The sequence below is a fragment of the Apteryx rowi genome, unplaced genomic scaffold, assembly GCF_003343035.1.
Source record: "Apteryx rowi isolate R43461 unplaced genomic scaffold, aptRow1 scaffold_261, whole genome shotgun sequence".
NCBI lineage: Eukaryota > Metazoa > Chordata > Aves > Apterygiformes > Apterygidae > Apteryx > Apteryx rowi.
Genome location: NW_020448986.1, coordinates 1 through 21,525, shown reverse-complemented (window position 1 = coordinate 21,525; position 21,525 = coordinate 1). Strand labels below are relative to the sequence as shown.

Here is a 21,525-nt window from a genome sequence, read left to right as displayed (position 1 = left end):
TGCAGATGTTGCTACTGAAATGCAAAAAGCAGCATTAATTGCATCCTTGTGGTGGCTGGCAGAGGAGAGGGATTCACATAGGTAAGGGAGCCAGGAGCAACAGGAACCTGAGCAGCAGGGGAGACGCAAACTTAAGTGCAGTTACACATCAGCATAGTTCATAGCAGTGTTTCATTAAGAGCTGCTAATATGAAGAACGCAAGGAGAAGGACGGTAACACCAACACCTGGACCATTTCCTCAGTTCTAAACTATAGGCCGTATAGGCCTAAAGTACTTGTAAAGAAAACACCCTCCTATTGCATCGTGTTACCCCCCCCAACTTTTTCCGAGCTTCCAGGAGCATACAGGAAATCTCCAGTAGCGGACTGAGCTTCAGAGGTTCATCCCTCAGCTGGGCCATACCAGATCTGGTCTAGAGACCCAGCTGGAGCATTTTTTTAGCCTAGATGCGCACATGCATGTGCTTGCTCAGTTGGTGTCACCCACACACAGTCATAAAGTACAGCAGACTAGTTCTAAGGAAAAGTTTATCTATCTCAGGAAAAGCATTAGTTACCTCAAGGGCTGCAGATTGCTCAAGCACAATGCTAAGTCTATGCACCTTCTCTACAGCTTTCCTGGAAGTCACAGCTAAAGAACTGAACATGCGCACAACTAGCAGGAGAAAAGGAAGGAAAATGCACTATCCCCTGCCAGCTACCTAATCAAGATGAGGCTTAGGGCAGTGCAGGTAGCTGAAGACACTGTTACAATGAGGGGCTATATTAAACTACCTACAAGGTGTTTTGCCATCATGTTTTAGAGAAGGTTTTGTGTTTTAAATGAAGCTGTTTGTTTGTTAGGTTTCTTTCTCAGGAGAACAGATTTTTTTGCATGCCTGATTTGATGCCTGGAAGGCTGCATGGAGGTAGCCCTTCCTAGTAACCCCTTAAGAGCAGACACTTGCATCTTGGGACTTCAGCTGGTCCCATACACACAGTCTTGCCAAGACAAAGTGGAGAATATGGACAAGTCCTGATAAGCACTTTATTTTAGAAGTTGACACAGTTTTGATGTGAACTGAAGAGACTGTATAGTTAAAAACAAGCTGCAACAAGCTGAAAGTAGAAAAATATACTGTATGTAGATACAAAGGCTTGTTAAACTAGTGAACATTATAAAATGTACCAAAAGTTGCTTAAACAAACACACACAATGTGTTCATGTAATGTAAACGCATTCAATCCATCCTTTGAACTCCAGCTAAGCAGTAACTTCTGATGCAGAATGCTTCCTATCCCTATTGCCAGGGGAGACTGAGGAAAGAAGCCTCCTTCCCCTGCTCCCCCAGGTTTTGGGAAACACGGCTTACCTGAAGCAAGCCGTGATTGCAACAGAGTCAGAAGCAAAACAGAAGTATTAAGTAAGTAAGTTCTGCATTCAGAAGAGCGGAAGTAGTTTGAATTCCCTTGTGCACAGGCCCTTTGATTTGAGAGCACTAAGTGATGTGTCACCAACACACCACTTCCCCTGTGCTGCGGAAATAACCAACAGAGAAACGCTGTTAGGTTCCTACCTGCTCAGCTTCATAATGACTTTTGCTAGGCAAAGACAGGAATTGAAGATCTTTTTTTCTGTTTGAATTACTCTCTTATGTTTCACTTCTCACACCTGAAATCAAGCAGTACCATAGCGGCTGGTTGTAAAGGCAAAAACAAACTAGGGTTTCATTAAAGAAAAAAAAAAGGCACTTTACATTTTGGAGTTCTACTGAAATCTATTTTGCAAAGCACTTAAAAGCTGAAGCAGGAACAGCAGTTGTGGTAGGAAGACAGCTCAGGCAATGGAAAAATGCTTTTTAAACGTTATTTTTGGACCACTGAGACTTTAGACCTTGTCCACCTGCTTATTCCAACTTAAAAAACTGCATATAGGGCATCATTTCTTAATTCATTAGACCTGATCCTTGCCTTAAACCATTCTTGTCTTCAAACCTTGAAGCCAAATTAATTTTAGCTTCTAATCAATTGTATTCTTTTCTAGAAAGTATAATTAGGTTTTGGCAGTGAAAGTACAATGCTGATAATGTAATAATTATAACAAACTATGGGATCCTAATTTGAAATTCACTTAAGAGTGCAAATTTTCAGGCAACAAGTAGATCAGTATTGTTGAGAGAGGTTAGATACTTAAAAAAATAAGTGTACCATTCAGGTTTAAAAACAGTAACAGCTAATGCCACTGGTGTGAATTAATTAATCCAGCTGGCAGATTATTCTAACTTTTATAGAAATCTGTCGTATGCAGATGTTGACATCAGGCTTTCAATGTGATTTAAGAAAATTCTTTCAAGACACTGGTACAGTGCATTGCAATTGCAGAACAGTTATTTCCTGCAAAATCCCACTTTGTAGTGAGTTAAAGTGCCCATTTTCTCAACAGGAATAGGAATGTCACCTTGTCTGTTCTCTTCTTCATGTCTCACTATTTTACCTGCAGCTAGTTAAGTGCAATCAGCTCAATGCAGTTATTCCCTCTGCCACACACTGATTTGGACTGTAGCAGAACACACCAAATTTTCTTCAGTCTTGCATTATTTTATGCTTGTATGTCATTGCAACAGTACACCCTGATTCAGAAAGGAAAAAAATCAAAGAGCAGAAAGGCTTCCAACTCCTTGTCCACTATTCCCACAGTGAATAAGCCCCCACCCTGAACCCGTAGATGCAAATAGCCTTAGGCTCTCTTTAAACTGTGCAAAATTAAATATTGGAAAAGTCTCTATCAGCATAAATTATGACTTCCGTTCTGCCAGATGCCACTCTTCAGAGGTCTAAGGCAGTCTGTGAAGCAGATGCGTCTTTCACATGGCAAGCAAGGACAGCATCATGAATGCTGTGAAACAACAAATCTCTTGTTACAGTGTTTTCAAAAAAATTCAGTCTTGTCAGCTCATTCATAACAGGGCCTGCAAAACAAAAACCAAATATGGCATCAGTGCATAACCTAAAGTACAAAGATGGAAGATAAAGGTATCTCAGGAGGAAGATTTGTTTTCCTAGCTTCTTTTTTTTCCATTCACAAGGAACAAGTTGAGACAAAAGATGCAAATTAAGTTGTCATTACTCAAAATATTTAAAATATGCAGGGAATCACATGATACTTGCATTCAAGAAAAGGTAATTCTCTTATCCAACCATAATACAGAAGCCTATTCTTCTCCCAAGTTGGTACAATTCTGAATGTCAAAAACTAGGAACATTGCAGGCTTCTCTCCTCATGACATTATTATAACAATTTCAAAAGACTAAACTAGGTGTGACAGTTACAATTTGTCAACTGAAATAAATAGGAGCAGGATCTAGGTCTCACAGAACTCATTATATCAGTGCTTTATTCTCACTAAAGTCAAGGTTCTAATAAACATGGGTTTGCTTTTCCTGAGTTCTTTTTAATGTGAAATAAGCACTGATACTACTGAAGTATTTGGCAGTAGAAAATCCAGGGCCAGAAGGGGAAGAGATAAAACACCAGTCTCTCCCACAAAGCTCACAAAAAATCTCAACTCACCACTACAGCCAGCAATATAGACACAGACACCAACTTCTCTGTATTCTTTTATAATCTGCAATGGAGTTAAACTGAGGTTAAATACAGGCAAATCATTGTACACATTATAGTTCTGAAAGCGTAAGCTAGTTACTTGTGAGAGCTGCAATTTCCACATTCCCCAGTATTTAGCTGAAACTCATGAAGCTACAGAATTAAAGCTAATTATGCGAGACACTGGGTTATACTTCATTTGGCATTTATATCCCATGTACCTCACAGATTTTTTATGGTTTGGGGGCGAAAAAAGCCTACTTACTGATTTTAATGTTTTTGCTCCAACTGAATCCACAAAGTTCACTGGAGTAAAATCCAGAATTAAAGAGTGGACATTTGTTTTTGGTTCCACGAAGTATTCAAGTTCATCAGGAGACCTGTCTTGTACACTATCATCTACAGATGTGAATTTTCCATTTACAGGTAACTCATCATTTGCTATCTCATGTTTTACACCTGCTTCCACATCATTAGTCTGGGAAAGAAGACAAACACAGCTTAATGACAGCCAGTACCTTTTCAGTGTTGATCCCTTCCTCCCCATACACATCTGTTCCTTCAGCCTCTAAAAGGTGAAGAACTTTAAACCATTACAGAAACTGACTTCATATACACACGTGCTTCCATATCTTATCTATAGCAAGATTTAGTCTCTTATGCCCATCCTTCCTACAGTAGCTTTAAGCTGTTATCTCAGGAGTGAATTATCCATTTCCCTCAGACATTGACACCTGTTTATACACTTTTACTCCATTTCCTTGCCTCACCCCTGCTCACCCTGTTGAGGTCTATCTATGTAAAAGAGCCAGCAGTCGCTCTCCTAACTCAGGCATTTGGTTGGTTTTCCAAGGTAATAAGCACACACCAGCTCCTGCAGCAGGGATGAATTTTAAATATGCACAAAAGCACAGTGTGTTTCAGGTAGCCTTCTCAATGCACCTACCTCACTTAACCATGCCAGGATCAGCAGTGCGGATGGCACCTTCTTATTACAGGAGCAGCTGATCTGAGTTAATTTTATCTGATCCTATTGCTGTATGATTATTGCAAATGTGCTTGCACATTCTTCCTTCTACTGACACCACTGCTGGAGCCAGCGTGACAGTCTGGGAGGCTCTGCTCCCCAGTGTGGTGCCTGAATATAATCAAGGTTCAACACAATTATCCAATCCAGCTCTTGCAGGTAAGCCTCTGATTTTAGTGTTAATCTCAGCAGCCTGCTCACACTGCACAACGTATGCTTTCTAAGCCTTCCTATCCAAGTAGCACTCTTTACCTTGTGTAAACAAGAATGCTAACACAAGAAAGCGTGTTAGGTGATAAAACAGAGGTAAATATTTACCGTAGAACTCACTAGCTTCAAGACAGCTTTCTTCTTGGGTTCGTTTGCTTTCTTTATTGCCCTGGCATGCCTTTTCTGGGCTTTTTTCCTTGCTGCTAATATAACACAAGGGTCCACTCCAGTCTGCCATGAAAAGAAAAGCATGATCAGATGAGATTCAGCTTGTTAGGATGACATTGCAGTATAAATTAGCACTATATTGATCACTGTCATAAATTTAAGACACAAGCCTGCGTTATTCAGCTTCCCTTGGTAGGGCTGAGGGTGGTATAAAGTAAGAAGGAATAATCTTTGCAAGCATTGTGTTAACAAGATGAAGAAGAGAGGCATCACATTCCTTTCTTGAAATCAGAGGGGGTCATGTTTCAACAGAGTGCTGATTTGAGTGCAGAGAGCAAAGGGGAGAAAAAGTGCTTTTGGACACAAATTGCTAATACCTCTTGCTTTGTGAAGGTAAGTACCACCCACCTGTTTTGTATAAGATTCATCAGGGGAGCTACAGAAAAATTTTTCAGAGTTAGTGAGGGTGCAGTCGCTGCTGGGTCAATAGCTCCCAGTTCTGGGAGGCAGTTCTGTCCCAGCTAGTTCCGTTATCATCATTCCCTCCCCATCAGACATAGGCTGAATCTTGATAGGAGGTGAAGTAGCCTCTATATACAGGTAATTTGTTGCTTGTGAGAGGCATTAAATGCCCCCAGTATTCCATCGTCTTATACTCCAGTAATGTTTATTCCCTGAAAAGGAAGCCTTTGCTCCTAGACTTTTTGTTTTTGGTCCTTCTGAAAAAATTGCGTTGGGCCAGCTTGTGCTGTGCCCACCAACAAACTTTTCACTCATGAGAAGCTAGTATTAGGCTACATCCCCTCCCACTGTTCTGCTGCTTGCTGAGCTGATTTGCAGTTGGCTGGAGGGTCACCTTCTAGCATCTTCCTGATCACCACAGGCTGAGAAACACTATACTGGGGCTAGGCTAAAGGGGCTGAAAGATGTTCAAGTTTTCCAGACCCAGGACTTAAAAGAATTTGTTTTACTCACCTTTTTCTTCAGTGCACTCATATATGATTCGCTATTGGCAAAATAAAGTGATGTATTAGCTTGAAATATTTTTATTCCAGGATGTTCTTTAACCTAAGGAAAAGAACATTGGAGTGCGCACAGTTAAGTACTGTCTATTCTAGAAGAAAAGCAAATATTTACATCTCTGCCACCTACTTGATCACAGGACCTGGGGATACCCATAAGTATGAAGCCCAACAGCCTAGCCTGAGTGGCTATCAGCATGCGTCAAAGGCGGCCAGCACTGTCGTGAGCAAAGCTAATTAGGAGATTAGAGTCTCCACCTTCCCAGAAAGGTAATCAAAATATTGCACACAATGTCAGGTAACATTTCTCCCTCTCTCCTGTAAAGGAATGTACAATCATGAAAAAATTAAATATCTGCAGGTCTTTAATGTTGTTATCTGCAGCTGGTATTAATATGAAGAAATCACACAGATCTAGAAATGCTTCCTCTGGGCTTCCTTTCTTCCTACAGGATTAATGATCTCTCTCTCTCTCCCTCTCTATGTATGCATATAAATAAATATTTCCTAGAGTTCTCAGCTACCAAAAATGCCAAAAATGAGCCTTTAGTTTCAGCCTTTAAGAATCTTTGTTTTTTAAATAGGCCTTTACATAGGTCTTATCAATATCACTTCTTCCCTTTACTTAAATGAAATGAAGTAACCTCTAAACAGGCATTTGGACTCTGACATCTTAAATGAAAATGATCTGGCTTGCAGCAGAGACCTAGCCTGCCATATGTGGCTAACATCATCTTACAGGAGGAAGAAATGCTAATTATATCCACTACAGCAAAAGCAAAGACTCCTCTACTTTGCATGTGGCTATATACATACCCACCTATACTTTTGTTTTTTATCATATTCAAAGCAGAACTGTGTGTGAGAGAATGTTTTTGGATGACAGCATCATCTTTTCACACACATTTAGGACTGGTTCCTAAGCAAAGGGGGTAGCCTTCCCAGCGGCTTCTCTGAGAAAACACGGCAAAGAGTGCAGAGAAGTCCTAGTTGCTGCTTCTGAATAAATATAGCATGTTTATGTCCATTATACTTACAAAATCAATTGCCTTCACCAACTTTTGGTTGAACAAAATGGCATTTATAAGAATTTAAGTGCATGACAAACAGTTGTGCCATTAATCATATGTGTTCAATGAGCAGGGGAAGGGAGGAGGCAGGGAAATGCTGTTTTGACCAGCTTGTGCAATTTTAAAGAATACATCAGCTTGGGTCCTGGGTTCCATGGATTTTATGCTATACAGCTACAGGAGAATTAATGAAGCTGGCCTTGTATGCGTTTGTATACACAGCAGTTTTAGCAGTAGCATTCCTATAAACCTTATCATTTTGTACTAGCTAGTACAATGTAACTCATTGAACCTGGCTGAATGTATAAGTACCACAAAAACCAGTAGTAGAAACTATTGTGCTCAAAATGCTAACACTAAATTTATCTTTTTCCCCAAAGCGTAGTTCAGCACAGGTGCATGCCAGGCAGACAGCACTAAATGCACAGTGTGATAGGGTTAAGCAGCAAATTACCCCAGTAATCTTACTTTGGTTGAATACAAAAAACTGTTCAATGCAGGAGAAACGCACCCCTACCTCTTCATACTCTTCCACATCACAGTAAATGTCAGTGTCAGGAATCTGACCAAGGATTCTGTACTGAGGGCTGGAGAGAAATGGAAGCAAATATGTTTCAGTATTCTCGTTTCCAAGGTGGAGAAGTAAGAGATCAATATATATTGAAACTTATTTTAAAGGGTCATTTTGCAGTGTCTGGCTGATACAGGCTTATCTAAACGCGGTCAGATGCAGCAGGGCAGTTTATGGAGGAAACATAACAAAGGGATCATTGGTGACTGCACAAGTTTGCTTCTGTCAGTATGAAAATAATTGAGAAACTTAGCACTGTAATGCCATTTTTTGAAAAACAGAAGCCAAGTCACGTAAAGTGAGAGGGGAAATTCTCTTTGATGTAAACTGGTGCAACTCCATTGACTATCTTGTAAATATGTAGCTCATACCAGCAAAAAACATGCTGCAATTTCTAAAAACCGTTCTGCTCCCAGGACAAATGTGCCTAAGAAGATGAGCATTCCTCACTCACAAGCAGTGTGACAGTGAAGTACCGATACTTCTGTTTGCAGGGACAAAATCATACAGGGCTGGCATGAAAACACTTTTATTTATGCAGAGTTGAAATCTCAGAATTTAGTTTCATTTAAATGCATACAGAAACCAACATTTTTATACATTTTCTACTCAGACACCCAAGGCTTTGAGCCTAGAAACCTCACGTCACAGGTGAAGTCCTACCCACATATGCCTATTCCTGAGGCCTCTTTTACCCATAAAGAAAACCTTCCACTCTAGACCTGGAAAGTTTCACAGCAAAAGCTTTGTCACTTTGAATGGGGGCAGAGGAGAGGTGATTTGAAAAACTAGAAGGGCAGGGAGACTTTTCTGATGAAATAAAACTCTCTTATATAATACCTAGCCTTTTAGCTATTTATAGCACATGACAACTTGTACTCGATCACGACAATGAGCGTCCACAGAATGTAACCATTTACTGGACCCAGCATTCAAGCACATTTGAAGTTCTGACTCCCTAGGCCTTAAAGAAAAAAAAAAAGTAACGAGAAAATTTCACAATATAAGAAATCAGAAATATTCTTGTTATTACTGAGATTGCAAGTTTGGTGCCCTCTCTAGAAATTCTGTTTTCATAAAAACAACGTTTGAACCCTGGATCACAGCCATACATCATGCCCTGCATGACCTACCTGATGAAGCAGATTCTATGCTGCATGCAGTAGAAGTGGGTGGAAAGGTCTTCTGGTTATTTGTACCCTTTGAACAAACAAAACCACCCAGAAGACCAGCAAATACTAATTTTGAGAAAGAAGAAATCTGACCTTTGTGTTCTGTAAATAATGGTTATCATTGCAAACGTTACTGCAGTAAGTAAACCATAGTCTAGTCCCAGCAAAAGAGAAGCCACAAAAGCTACCAACCAGATGGCCTAAAAAAAAAACAACCAAAAAAAAGAAAGAGAGAGGGAGAGAGAGAGAAAAGCTCTGAATTATTATTATTATTATGAAGAATCCTTTTCTGTTAACAACAAAAACAATAGCATGATTCAACCTGAAACATATGTAATCACTTTTAGGCTATAGTGTAATTCTTCTTCTTGATAGCACACTATAACTGCCTTAATCTCTGAGGAAGGCATAAAAGCTCAAGACACACTAGCATATCATCTGACAAATTAACAGTCACATATTAATTAATGCATTAAATCCTCTTCTTCAAAGGATACCATGTTACCACCGGACTCACAACAGCTTAGAATTAAAAAAAAGAAAAAGGTTCAGGGCCTGCAAGTCGCTCTCACATCTATCTTCTACTGAGCAGTAAGCCTGGCCGTGTTGCAAGGACTGATATTTTGCAGTGTGCACTGTGTAGATACTACTGTAAAAACACGCAAAGAGAAGAACGGCCATAAGAACTCCAGAATGACCATCTTTGTCTCCCTGCAAGAGACAAACAACTGCATGGGAAGGGAGTTAGGAAAAGTCAGAGGAGCTTGCTATTGAAAAAGGGAGAACCTGAGGCTTCAGGTATGGAAAGGTCTGTGTGTCATGTTCCAGTTGCATCTCTGAGCCAGCAGGATTATGACCCAGTTCTCAGATCTCACTGAGCAGCTCAGGCCAAACATATGAGCAGACCATTTGCTTCTGATCATCTCAAGGATATAGTTCTCTGGTTGTCAGGTATCTTAGAAATCATCATATGTATGCCAGGTGGCTGCAACCAACTCTTAAGGTTATGTATCTACTCCAGAGCATCAAAGACTACCTGAGGTACTTTGTGATCTCTGTCTCGTTTCCAAGTTCCCCCAGAAGCAGGCCTGGTGTTCTCAACAGCTGCTGTTGCAACTCCCAACTCTGGGTCCAACTCCCAAGTTTGGGTCAGTAACAACCTAACATGCTGCCAGTTAATCCAGGAGAATCTGCTACCAAAATGTTTCCCACATTGCGCTCTTAGTTCTGGTCCACTCCAGCTATGTTTCTGTTTTGTCTTAAAAGATTACAAACACTCTCAAGTACTTTTCCATGTTACTTTGTATTTCAAATTCTTCTCAGACATTCCCGCAGTCTTCAGTGTGCTTCCTATAGCAGCACTGCAGCAATACTGGTAGCAACACTATAGGAAAAGCTTTGCTTTTACTGCAATCAAACTACTTCTGAACTGTGTTAAAGGTCAGTTTGTTATACAACAACTAAAACAGTCTTGTCCACAACAGACCACTCCCCTGGCGTACTTAAAGCTCCATGTCTTATGTCCATCTGCAAGGCAACAGCCAATCTTTATCCACTTGATAAGTTTCTACTTTGTTTTGGGGGATAGGAGAAAGGGAAACATTTATTATAGTAACATATATGCACTGAGCTGTGCGCTACTCACCAGTTCAATCTTACTGATTCTCCAGAAGTGTGCGATATCTCCAAACTGTTTAAACATTCCTTTCAGGTTCACCATTACAATTGCAGCTAGCACAGTCTAGGAATATTGCACAAATGCTATTTTCAGAAGCAAAATGAAACCACTGCCAAATAAGAACATCTCAAGGCCAACATAACCAGATTTCTGTGCTTTGTACAACTGATGGAAGTCTACTAAACATATGTTCCATTTAAATAACTTTTCAAGTAGTTCAGTAGAGATATGCTTCTACTGCAGCCACAGAAATGGCAAGCCAGAGTCAGTATAGTTTGATTCACTCTCTTTCCTGGCAAGAGAAACCACATGCTCCTGAGCTCCATGCTGCTGTAATTACACTGCCTGCAGTGCCTGCAGCAGCTAGAGTACAATCTCAAATTCAAGCTTCTACACAATACACTGCAATGGCTACTGCAACAGTCCTGTAGGCAGAACCTATGTTACATCTCCTATCAAAAAGACAGGAATTGCATATCATCCTATGCACATGTCACCAGAACCAAGCTGCTTCTTTTTTTTTAATATCAGAATATATTTATTCATGTAAACACATTTTTATACAAATATAAGTAAAATTGCAAAAGCAAAAAGAACTCATTATGATGAGCCATCATCTAGCCCCAACCCTTTTCCCAGATGATCTACTGCTTTAACTTTTCAACCTCTTCCCAGAATTTCTATGCTGCAAACAAAGGAGAATTATTTAAAGACATCAATTTTGTGTTCCAGAAACAGAATCCAGAATGGCCAATGTTAAAAACAACAAACAACACTCTGGATCCTTCAAAATATTCATTAATTTCTAGCCTAACTTACAGCAAAAATGTAAACAAAATTTAAAGGTTTCTGGATCGAGGCCCACTGCACTTTCTTACTAATCACCCTGCAACCTCTATTTGAATCAATAACAGCTGGTTTCTGTTCACTGACATGCAATGCCTAGTAGGCAAAGTTCCCTTACCTGTGGCAGTGGTTCAAAGAGGTAGCCAACAGCCACAATTACCAACAGAACCATGATTGAAGAGAGCGTACCTGCAATCTGAACAAGAGAGGCAAGAAATGATGTCTGAGCATTAAGCAGTACCCCCAAAGGGCAGTACTGAGTAGCTAACCCCTCTTGTGCTCTCCCAAAGGCTGTTTGTTCAAGTGACTTTTGACACCTCCCTCTCGATTTGTCCGCTTTCACTGTCACGCAGACTTCTATCCTGGCCCAACCCGGATTTGAAACGCAGGAAACTAGTTACTCCTTCTGGCCTCAGGCAGACAAACCTGCAATCAAGTGAAGCTACAGGCCTTAGCTTTGGAGCTGCAAACAGCAGACTTTGACTCACAATTTGAATTTACGTACCTGAGTTTTCCCACCAGTGCTTTCCTGAACAAGACTCCGAGACATTGAGCAAGTGATTGTAAAGCTTTGGAAGAAAGACCCCACAGAGTTGCATATTCCCAAGGCAATAAGTTCCTGTGTCAAACAACAGAGCAAAACAAGGGGCAGTTATACTTAACAACTGTATGAAGATGGAGCTATCCAAGCATAGTAAGAACCACCTCTTACTTTCATTGCTTTCTAGTAAGTTTATTGTGGCTTATATTTGTGGTTCTCACACATGCACAAGTTGATGCATGTTAAAATCATCTATTAAACAGAGGACTTGATTAAGTGTTGGAGACATTTGCCATCTTTAAATGTTACATTACAAAGTCAGATTGAAAGCTAAAATGAATGACAGAATTGCTAGTTTTAAGGACTTCTTCAGCTCAGAGTTAGCTTAAATTCTAACACTGAAATTTCATGGAAAATGGTTTCTTACACAAATGCTGTTCTCTACTTCCTACCCTATACTATCTATTCAGTACTATTAAAACCAACAGTAGCCTTGCCTGTGTTTCTTTGGGTGAGTGATGTGTTGCTGTACATGAAACAAAACCAATGTGTGTACATTGCTTCATCAGGGAGATCCCACATGAGAAATGCTATCGTGAGCCAGGCCAGAGCTTCATCTACCCCAGTACTGTGTCTCTGCCAATGGCCAGCAGCAGATGCTTAAGAAATTATCTGCTGGTAATGATATTTCCCCAGAATACTCTGTGCCCTGTTATTTGTAACTGGGGGCATTTGAGTTGTAGGTATTTAATAGCTCTCCATGGGTTTTTCTTTTTGAGTTTGTTCAATCCCTTTTTGATCCATTTAAACACTCAGCATGTGTTATATTCTGTGACAAGGAGTTCTATAGTTTAGCAGCTAGGTGAAGTAGCAGCTGGCACTTCCTGAAGAAAAAGAACTACATACTTAACTGGGGTCAGTGACGATAACTTTAGCTAAAGTAAATAGAGTTGTGTCCATTAATGCTAGCTGTGGCTTTGTCCTCTGATCCCTTTGGGTAAGAGAAAACAATGATATGAAGGATGAGATTCATCTGACCAGTTGCAGAACTCTACGGGTAAAAGTCATTTAAACTCCATTTTTGGTCAGAGGAAGACAGCCACTTTGCAAAGGGTGAACAGTTCAGTCATGAGATCACTATGCTAAAAAGAGCCAGTTATTGTCCTAGAGAATGAGGAGTTGCCTATTTGCAACATGTGGAAATAAAAAGCAATGGCATTTTGATGGACTTCTGTTTGGAGGGAGTAACAGTGGAGATCTCAAGCATCTGTAAGGTATCACTTGAATTTCTAAACCAGAGATAACAGTTCTTTGGTACATAAAACATTGTATTTATCATGTGGGAACTCTATGCTTTGCTTTATTACAAAAAGTAGAGATGAAGTAGCTGCCTAATGAGCAGCTACCAAGGACCACAGATCACTACACAACTGCCTTGAAGGTAGGCTAAGAAACAGCAGTCTGAAAAATTAATATTCATGCACATTTCCAACTTTAACAGAAGCAAGTTTCTCAAATCAGAAAGCTAGAAATGAATCTGGACAGTCAGAAGAATTTAAAATTTTGACCTGATTCCACAACGAAAGAAAAGCTCAATTTTATCTAAAATCCCATCCTAGTTTAATGATGAAACAAAGGTGGTACTGAGACTTTTACATAAAACAAACCAAATATTTTTACCTGATTCCCATCGATAGTGTAACCATGTTTAAGTGCAAAGATCTTGGCCATTGACACAGCCATTGAAAATCCAACTATTGCTATTGCTACTGCATCCACAAATATTGTTGGAATGAGCTGAATCTCAGGAACTTTTGGTGCACGTAACCTTGGAGATGAAATGGTTATAATTTAATATAATAAAAGCTACATGACATATGGAAAAGGTAAATTTTGAATAAGAATATATCACCCCTACCCTTGAGGAATATTCCCAACAACATCCACTCCATATGAGTCAGTCAGATTCATTCCAGCTGAAACTCCTGTGCCAATAATTACCTGAAAACCCACACACACATTTGTAAACATCAGCTAGAAAGAGACAAAGCCATCTGAGTGAATAATAACAGCTGATTAGGGATAATACACATATGGGTTTGAATTTATTTGTCAATCAGCTTTTTAAGACTTTGTGGGGAGGTAGAGAAATAGATAAAAAGGAGGAAGTTCCAAGATCTTCCTTCCATCACCTTCAACCCCCACTGCTTCTATGAAGTTCTTTTGCAAACAATTAAGTGGGACATGGTATGGTATGATCTGAATCACTCAAATCCCCTTGCTTGAGTCAAACCCAGCTAGAATACCACACACACGGTAGTATTCTAAAGGAAATAAAATGCAAGGACAAGCCAACAAGGTCTGCACTGACATATTTTCATGTGTATAACCTGCACATTATTGGTAAACACAACTGATTCAGCAGCAGTGATAGTTACAGGCCTAAGAAGATCTCTTACTACTGCCATACTATCAAACAACACTCTAGCACATCATCACCATCACCTCTCAATAGCACTCCGTTCTCTGTTCCTTCTACCTCAGCTGTACCCATGCCTTCAGTTATTCTCTTCCTCAGCTGATTTTGTGCAAATTGTTTGAGAGCTCTAGTTATCTGAGAATGCATTTTAAATTCAAGTACTTTTAAAGGTGAATAAGTTATGTGAGACATGGGTTTTGTGTGTATTAAGATATTCTGACAACTGACTGCAGCACTGATTCTGTTTGGAATGACTGCTCTAAAATACATAGATAAATGTATCTCAGGAACAGAGAAAGGAAGGTAAAGAGAGTAATAACTCACACCAGTTCCTCCTCCTCTTTCCACCATTGCTTTTTAAAAAGAAATTCAAGCCCTGCAGAACCTCTTCATGTCAGGAATACATTCACCACTGCGTTCTGCGTGACTTCCTCTTAACGTGACTTCTCAGAAAACAAAGTATCGTAAACAGAATGCATGTGCAGAAAACGCATTCGCAGCTGACTCACCACAATGATCTCCATAGGAATAGGAACTGGGAGCTGCTTCTTAAACCGGAGATTGATTTCCTTGCCAATCAACAACATAACAATGCACGTTAATCCAACAATCAATGAAGCAATATTGGTTGTTGTGATTTCTGAAATCACAGCAGCTATGCTCTGTAACACAATAGAAGTATCAGAATTATTCATTCATGAAGATCAAATGAATTTATTTTATTAAAAGCTCTTTCCTAGCAATTTGTTACAAAAGAGCAAGCTATACACTGCTGTTTAGCGGAGTTTTTATTCTGCACTTACCACCATAGCAAATCAGTGCATCCGCAAAAACCCCACTGTCCCCATAAAACACAAAGTTTGGAGTATCTCAGTGAGAGAGATGCCCTTACAGCCATTTATAACATCAGTCTTCCCAAAGTGTGACAAAAATTTGGGGAAAATTCTTTATCATGTGGAAAAAAGTCTAAACTAAACCACAGCTTTTATCCTCAACATTTTCACATATATTTCATACTGGCCACTACCTCGAAGCAACAAATGCCAACTTCTTCTAATACCTTCAAATATTCTTTGGCAAATCACATCTATTTAGAGCTGCATTAATTATTCTAGAACAATAAAACTGCTGATACAACCAGTGAGGTTACCACAGCAATATGATTAAGTAACAATGATCTTGCAACACTGCTGAACTGGCCAATACCCCAAATAACTTTTAGTTGAAAAATACCATCAAAAAGGGTGTTAGGAAAGAAAGCTTGCTGGAACACACAGGTTGCCAGAAGGTAAACAATTCCTCCAGCAATTTCTTCTCCTCCTTCCCCTGCATTTTAAAAAATGAAATAAATGACCTCTAGAGAAGTTTTTGAAAGAAGATGTACATAGCCTTCTTTAGATAGAAGGTAAACTACAGCAACTATCAAAAGGATATTATCGAAGTCCTGGCACTACACCTTGAATATATACCTTCCATTTGATGGGCAGTTAGTATTTTATATTACTGAACTAAACAGCAAATTTAGGAATTAATCACCAGTGCAGCCATGTTTCTGAAAGGCTTGTTATATCTGCACAAACACACCAAAAAGACTGCCACAAGGTTTTTCTGTAGATTCCATCGCTCTCATTGAAATACTGAAGCTTCTTTACTGCTGAGCCATCAACCTACTCAAAAGCCTGGATTTTGGCAGATATCTGAGATCCTCCTTATTCCTCTGCTCAGGATTTCTTGCCTGTACGATCTGAGCATTGATTCTGTGAAAACAACTTGGGGCTTCTTAGACTGGTAGGATTTTTTTCAGAGCCCAACTGTCAATTTTAAATTTATGTGAACAAGAGGTTTTAGTTTTACTTAAGTTATACTGACCAAATTATAGCTTTATACTGCATGGGCTCTCTCTTTTATCATTACGTATTAGAGTGAGTCAGAGATTAGGCTATGAGCTATGTCAAATACTGGATCACCACATGCTCTAAATGATCAGCTTTAATGTTTAGGGTCTTCAATAAATAGCAATGTTTTACACCAAATGCCTTTCTTTCAAAACAGTTTGTTTTCCTCTCCTCCAAAGAACAGATACATTTGTGGCAACACAGCACATTGTGCCCAGCCACACTACACCCAGCTTACAAACAGGAAATGAAGAATACATCCATCAGGAACTGTGCGTGAAATTAAAAAAAAAAAAGAAAAAGAAAAAAAAAGCACAGACTGGCCAAAGTTCTGAGAATAACATTTCCTAGTTTTGCAAAACATGTCAGGCTTATAGGTAACATATTTATTTTGGAGGATAGCTTCTTTAATAGCACACCACCTCTCCCAAAATACACAAGAGATTCACTCCAATAGGCATCTGCTCATGTAACAAAATTACATCTAGTAGAATCCTAAAATCTGCCCATCTCAGCCTGTGCTGATCTGTTAACTCTCACCAAAGCTGCACTTTAAGATGCTCTTATATACCTATGACACTTAAATATTTCACACTCAGTTCTGAATACTGAAGAGTTATTCTACTTAGTGCTAAAATACTTTTTTTAAAGAAAAAGCCTTAAGTACTGGGGAATACTGGACAATGGGGAATTTGTATTTCTAATAAATATAGCAACTTACATATATAACTGAGAGGGGTCCACTGTATCGGTTAGTCTTCACTCCAAGCAGATACTTTAACTGAGAAGTAAAGACATGAACTGCAGCAGCAGTAGTAAATCCTCGTACCAGAGGCTCTGTTAGATATATTGCTACAAATCCAAATCGAAGGAGACCTAAACACAACTAATAAAGAAAAGAAATATGAACAATGTGACTCCCAGTGTAGCCTGAATAGCAGCACTGTACAGAAGACAGACCATAGGACACCCCTTCTTACTTCGATGCCCAAGCTAGCTCAGGCAAACCTTTTTATGGCCTGTTAAACTTGGCCTTTTTAAGGCCACAGTTCAGTGATTAACCATCCATACACCCAATCTTCCATGCCACTGGCCAGTGCAATAGGAGATATGGGTAAACATAAGTGTTTGTATGCATTTATAGACAGATTGGAGACCATCAGGAGAAGTTTTTCTGACAGGGAATAGGCAGAATGAAGAGGGAGGTCTCCTATTTCCCAGCCCAGCTGAGATGCCCAGATCCAGACTTGCCTCCAGTGTATCCACCCCCAGTTCTGGTATGTGGCTGGCAGGAAGCAACCTGTATTCTGCATAGCGCAGTGCTGAAGCACAGATCTATTGACAGGGGAGCCAGCACAACCGAGCGTCCCTCGCAACCGCAAGTCTGGTAGCAGCACCTGAACTTGCCCTTACAGCAAACTGCAAGCATGTACCTGGATAATTCCTGAAAGAAGGGCGAGAGTCACAGCTACCTGGACCCTCTCAGCATCCCGAGCAGCAAACAAATCTGTAACATTAGTAGAATTCAAGTCCACAGAAACCACTTCATCAGGCACTACTCTCACAGCAACTCCACCGACCATCATACTAATCACAGCAAAGGTGCCTGAAATAAGAAGGAGAGGAAAATAATTGGTTAAAATTCCAGTAGCTTTTTGGGGGGGTTTGTTTATTTGTTTTTAGGAGCAGTTCTAGGCTTCTTTACTAAGATTTGCACAGATTTGTGGAATTAAACTGTTAAAAAATTTTCTATCTAAATGTTGTATTTTTATTCCCACTGTTTGCTCCAGTATTCAGCACAAATAAAACAATTTAAATGTTGAACATGCACCTCTATGGTGGCTAAAACCATCATTTTTTTCTATCTCAGTTTCTATTATGCAGAGTAAAGAATAATCCTGGTCACACAGACAGCTGTCTACAAGTTAAAATTATAGCTCAGGAGCTCACAACATACATTTTCAGATCTAACCCAATGCAAGCAGCTATTCTATTCCTTCCTAAGTAGGACAGATAAATTAACAATAGAAATACTGCTATTTTTTGACACATTTATGTTTCTCTTATTCACTTAATTTGAATTTATGGAAAACAGCTATACTTTCCACGTCTCCAATTCTATTTTTCACAGTTTTATTAAATGTACACACATATGCATACCTATTGATATGTGCTTGGAGGTCCCAAAAAAAGTATATAGGAAGACAGGATAAAACGAAGAATATAGACCAAATACTGGGGGAACAGCTGCCAGCAAAGCATAGGCTAAGCCTAGAAAACAGACACAAATACATATATTAGGTAAACAACAGAAAGAGAAACCATTTGAAGCAAAAAGATTTAAGCCTACTAAAATGGAACATATCTAGTATGAACAGCAGTGACATATCACAGGTTAAAAAACACCTTGCAGGCAATGTTCTTAAATATGTATTTACACTGCAGGGCAGTGCTCACAAACCTGAGTAGTTTGACTCAGGAAACCAGAAGTCTGTGATTATAGACATTGTGTGTGTGTGTGTGTACACGTGTATATGTAAACACATATGCATTAATGTTCACATATGTGTGTGTGTACGCACGTGCTCACAGTTTTGTCTGAGTGGCTGGTAGGTAACTTGCTAGCTGGTAACTTCTTAACAGACAGCAAACTCTGTTGCTTTTGTTCTCCTTTGTCAAAAAGATTTATAACCACCCCCCCCCAGTAGAACCTGTCTTTTTTCTTCCTCCTTCACATGTTATCTTCACAGCGATCTATGATGAATAAAGCATTTTCTTGCCTCCTCTCCTCACCCCAGAAGCAGTGGGATGACATAATGGTTTATGCTTACACAAAACATGCTCCAAAATGTAAAATAAACAGAGAAGCATTGTTGATTATCTGTAAGGTGACGGAGCTAATACAGTCCATCACTCCTCACAACGTTCAGAGAGTGAAGTCCTTTTTAGTCTTAAGGCACATCGTCTCAGGCAGTGAATGTGTGATCCCTGCAATTCCCAGCCGCAGGTGCAGCTCGCAAGCATGGGGATGAACTCGTGGGAGACCAGCTCGGAGGTAAGCCAGGGAGGGACACTTCCCACAGCGCTGCTCCGGAGGTGATTGAACGCACGCCTGTCATGGGACCAGGCTCACAAGCAAACCATGCGCTTCACTGTCCCGAGCAGTTCCAGCCAAATTGGTAGTCTTACATGACTTGCACTAATGAGGAATATACATCAGAACTGAACAGATGGGCCTCAGCCAGGGAGGAAAACACTGTGTCCTGGCTTGGTTTGACTCTCCAGTTCACTTTGTGAGTGCAGACTGACAGATGATGCATGAGGAAGCTGGGTGCTCTTATCACACTCAGGTGGACCAGTCCCCTTTGGGACTGAAAAGCTCAACAGCCCAGCATAAACTAAAAAAAAAAGAGGCCACGGTTCACCCACAAAGGAGAACTAGGTGATACTTTTTAACACTTCTCCCTATTAATTTATTTTTAAATTGAGAGATGAAGCTTTAGGTTACGACAAAATGACTAAACCAGGAAGGGATCTTCTAGGCCATCCCTTGTGCGGTTTAATAGTCCACAGGGCCTTGTTCATGCCCTAAACGTCTGAGACCTAACCAAGGGTTCATATCTGTAACAGAACTGGACTGATGATATCATTTATTCTGCTGCAGCAACAAGCTTTTCAGTGGGTACTTCTGAGGGGCCACCTCAGGCTAAGAGCAGTAGCAGGACACCCTGTGTCATAACAACCTCTCCTTTAATATGGTGCTGAAATTATCAATAAAAATAACTAAAACTGAAAACTAGTGGTTTCAGACAGGAGTGTGGATCTATGAGGAGTTCTGATCTGAATACCCTTTTATTCCCTTTCCTTTTTATTTGTATTGGCATTTTTTTAGGAGCTGTCAGTGCCAGGAAAATAAAGAGATATTGACATGACAGGAGTTCACTGCTCAAACTCTCTGGTCACCAAAGTTCTGTTTGGAATGATTCCCAGCCTCCTTTGACCTCATGCTTGTCATTAGCACATCCATTTCAGAAAAAAACATAACAAAACAAAAAACCACTGCTTTTGTCTTGTTAGAAAGGGAAAGATCAGGAGTAGTTCAAGGGCATGTCTGCAGTCACCAAAGGAAAGCATAATGCTTAGTTTAAAAGGAAGTCACAAAATTAAGTAAAAGGTTCACTGCTGACCACTTAAATTTTAGCACTCTTTTCTGGTCATAAAGTTATCATCACACAAACAGTGTTTCAGCACACAACTGGTAATGCTTGTGCCTGAATACTTGACAGATTTGCCAGACAGAAATCCCTCCAGTTAACCACCAATTTATCAGTTTAAGATAAATTGATGCTTATATCCGTATAAGAAAAAATATTCTTAATTAAATTATTAAAAAAAAAAAAAAAACAAAAAGAGGATAAAACAACACAATAGAAGCATCTTGGAATGAAGAGTAGGAAAAGATATCAATACAGTATAAAAGAAAAAGAAAGTTGAAGTAACCAGTCTTATTCAATTCAGAAAATTATTAAAAAAAAAAAAAAAGCCCCAAAGCAGGAAGCTGCAGAAATAAAAAAAGTCAATTGCACAGGCTAAGTTAGGATATTCCATTACTTTAATGGGTTAATGCCTATTAAAACCTAGATTTCTCAGATTTACTAATTCCTTCTTTAGACCTGCCTCAGCCTGAAGAGGAATGTGTGAGATGGAAATACAATATAAGCCTAAACAGCCTGACAGTAGATGCGGCTCTACAGGTCTCAGGCTGCAGGGAGTGCTTGGGGCCTCTCCAGGAGGCCTGGGCTGGCAGTCAGCTCTCCTGCAGGAGGTGTGCTGCTGTTGACGAGTTGTGTCGTCAGGTAAGGGAGTTACGGGAGGAGGTCAGTAGGCTGCGCAGCATCCGAGAAGCAGAGCAAGAGATAGACAGGGTATTCTCGGAGACTGTACAGCTCCAGGAGTCCCAACCCCCTGCAGCAGTGGAGTTGCCAGAGGGCTCTGTGCCGTGTGAAAAGGTACATCATAACATCACAGAAGAAGGCTGGAAACTGGTCACTGCTCGTGGGAGGAGAAGGGCTCCTACTCCTCCTGACGACCTGAAGCTGAAGAACAGGTTCAGTGCCCTCCAGGATGAGGAGGAGATGGGCATGGCTGCCAGGGAAGTAACCGGGACAACAGACCCTGTGCCCTGCCGGAACACCCGGAAGAAGCGGCGGGTGATTGTTGTGGGGGACTCCCTGCTGCAGGGGACGGAGGCATCTATCTGCC

The 21,525-nt window shown here is 40.1% G+C and overlaps 1 protein-coding gene across 1 annotated transcript; it reads right to left on the bottom strand.

Moving 5' to 3' along the window:
• Nucleotides 1-1,008: 1,008 nt before the first annotated feature.
• On the bottom strand, nucleotides 1,009-18,534 carry SLC26A5 (solute carrier family 26 member 5; the record flags this gene model as incomplete). Its single annotated transcript, XM_026067711.1, has 17 exons — nucleotides 1,009-2,949; nucleotides 3,552-3,606; nucleotides 3,850-4,062; nucleotides 4,930-5,052; nucleotides 5,965-6,057; nucleotides 7,599-7,668; nucleotides 8,918-9,024; nucleotides 10,470-10,565; nucleotides 11,467-11,544; nucleotides 11,854-11,967; nucleotides 13,570-13,717; nucleotides 13,808-13,890; nucleotides 14,878-15,030; nucleotides 15,602-15,694; nucleotides 16,985-17,149; nucleotides 17,697-17,869; nucleotides 18,424-18,534. Coding segments are annotated over 17 exons (2,018 nt in total), but the record flags the coding sequence as incomplete, so codon positions are not given.
• Nucleotides 18,535-21,525: the final 2,991 nt, after the last annotated feature.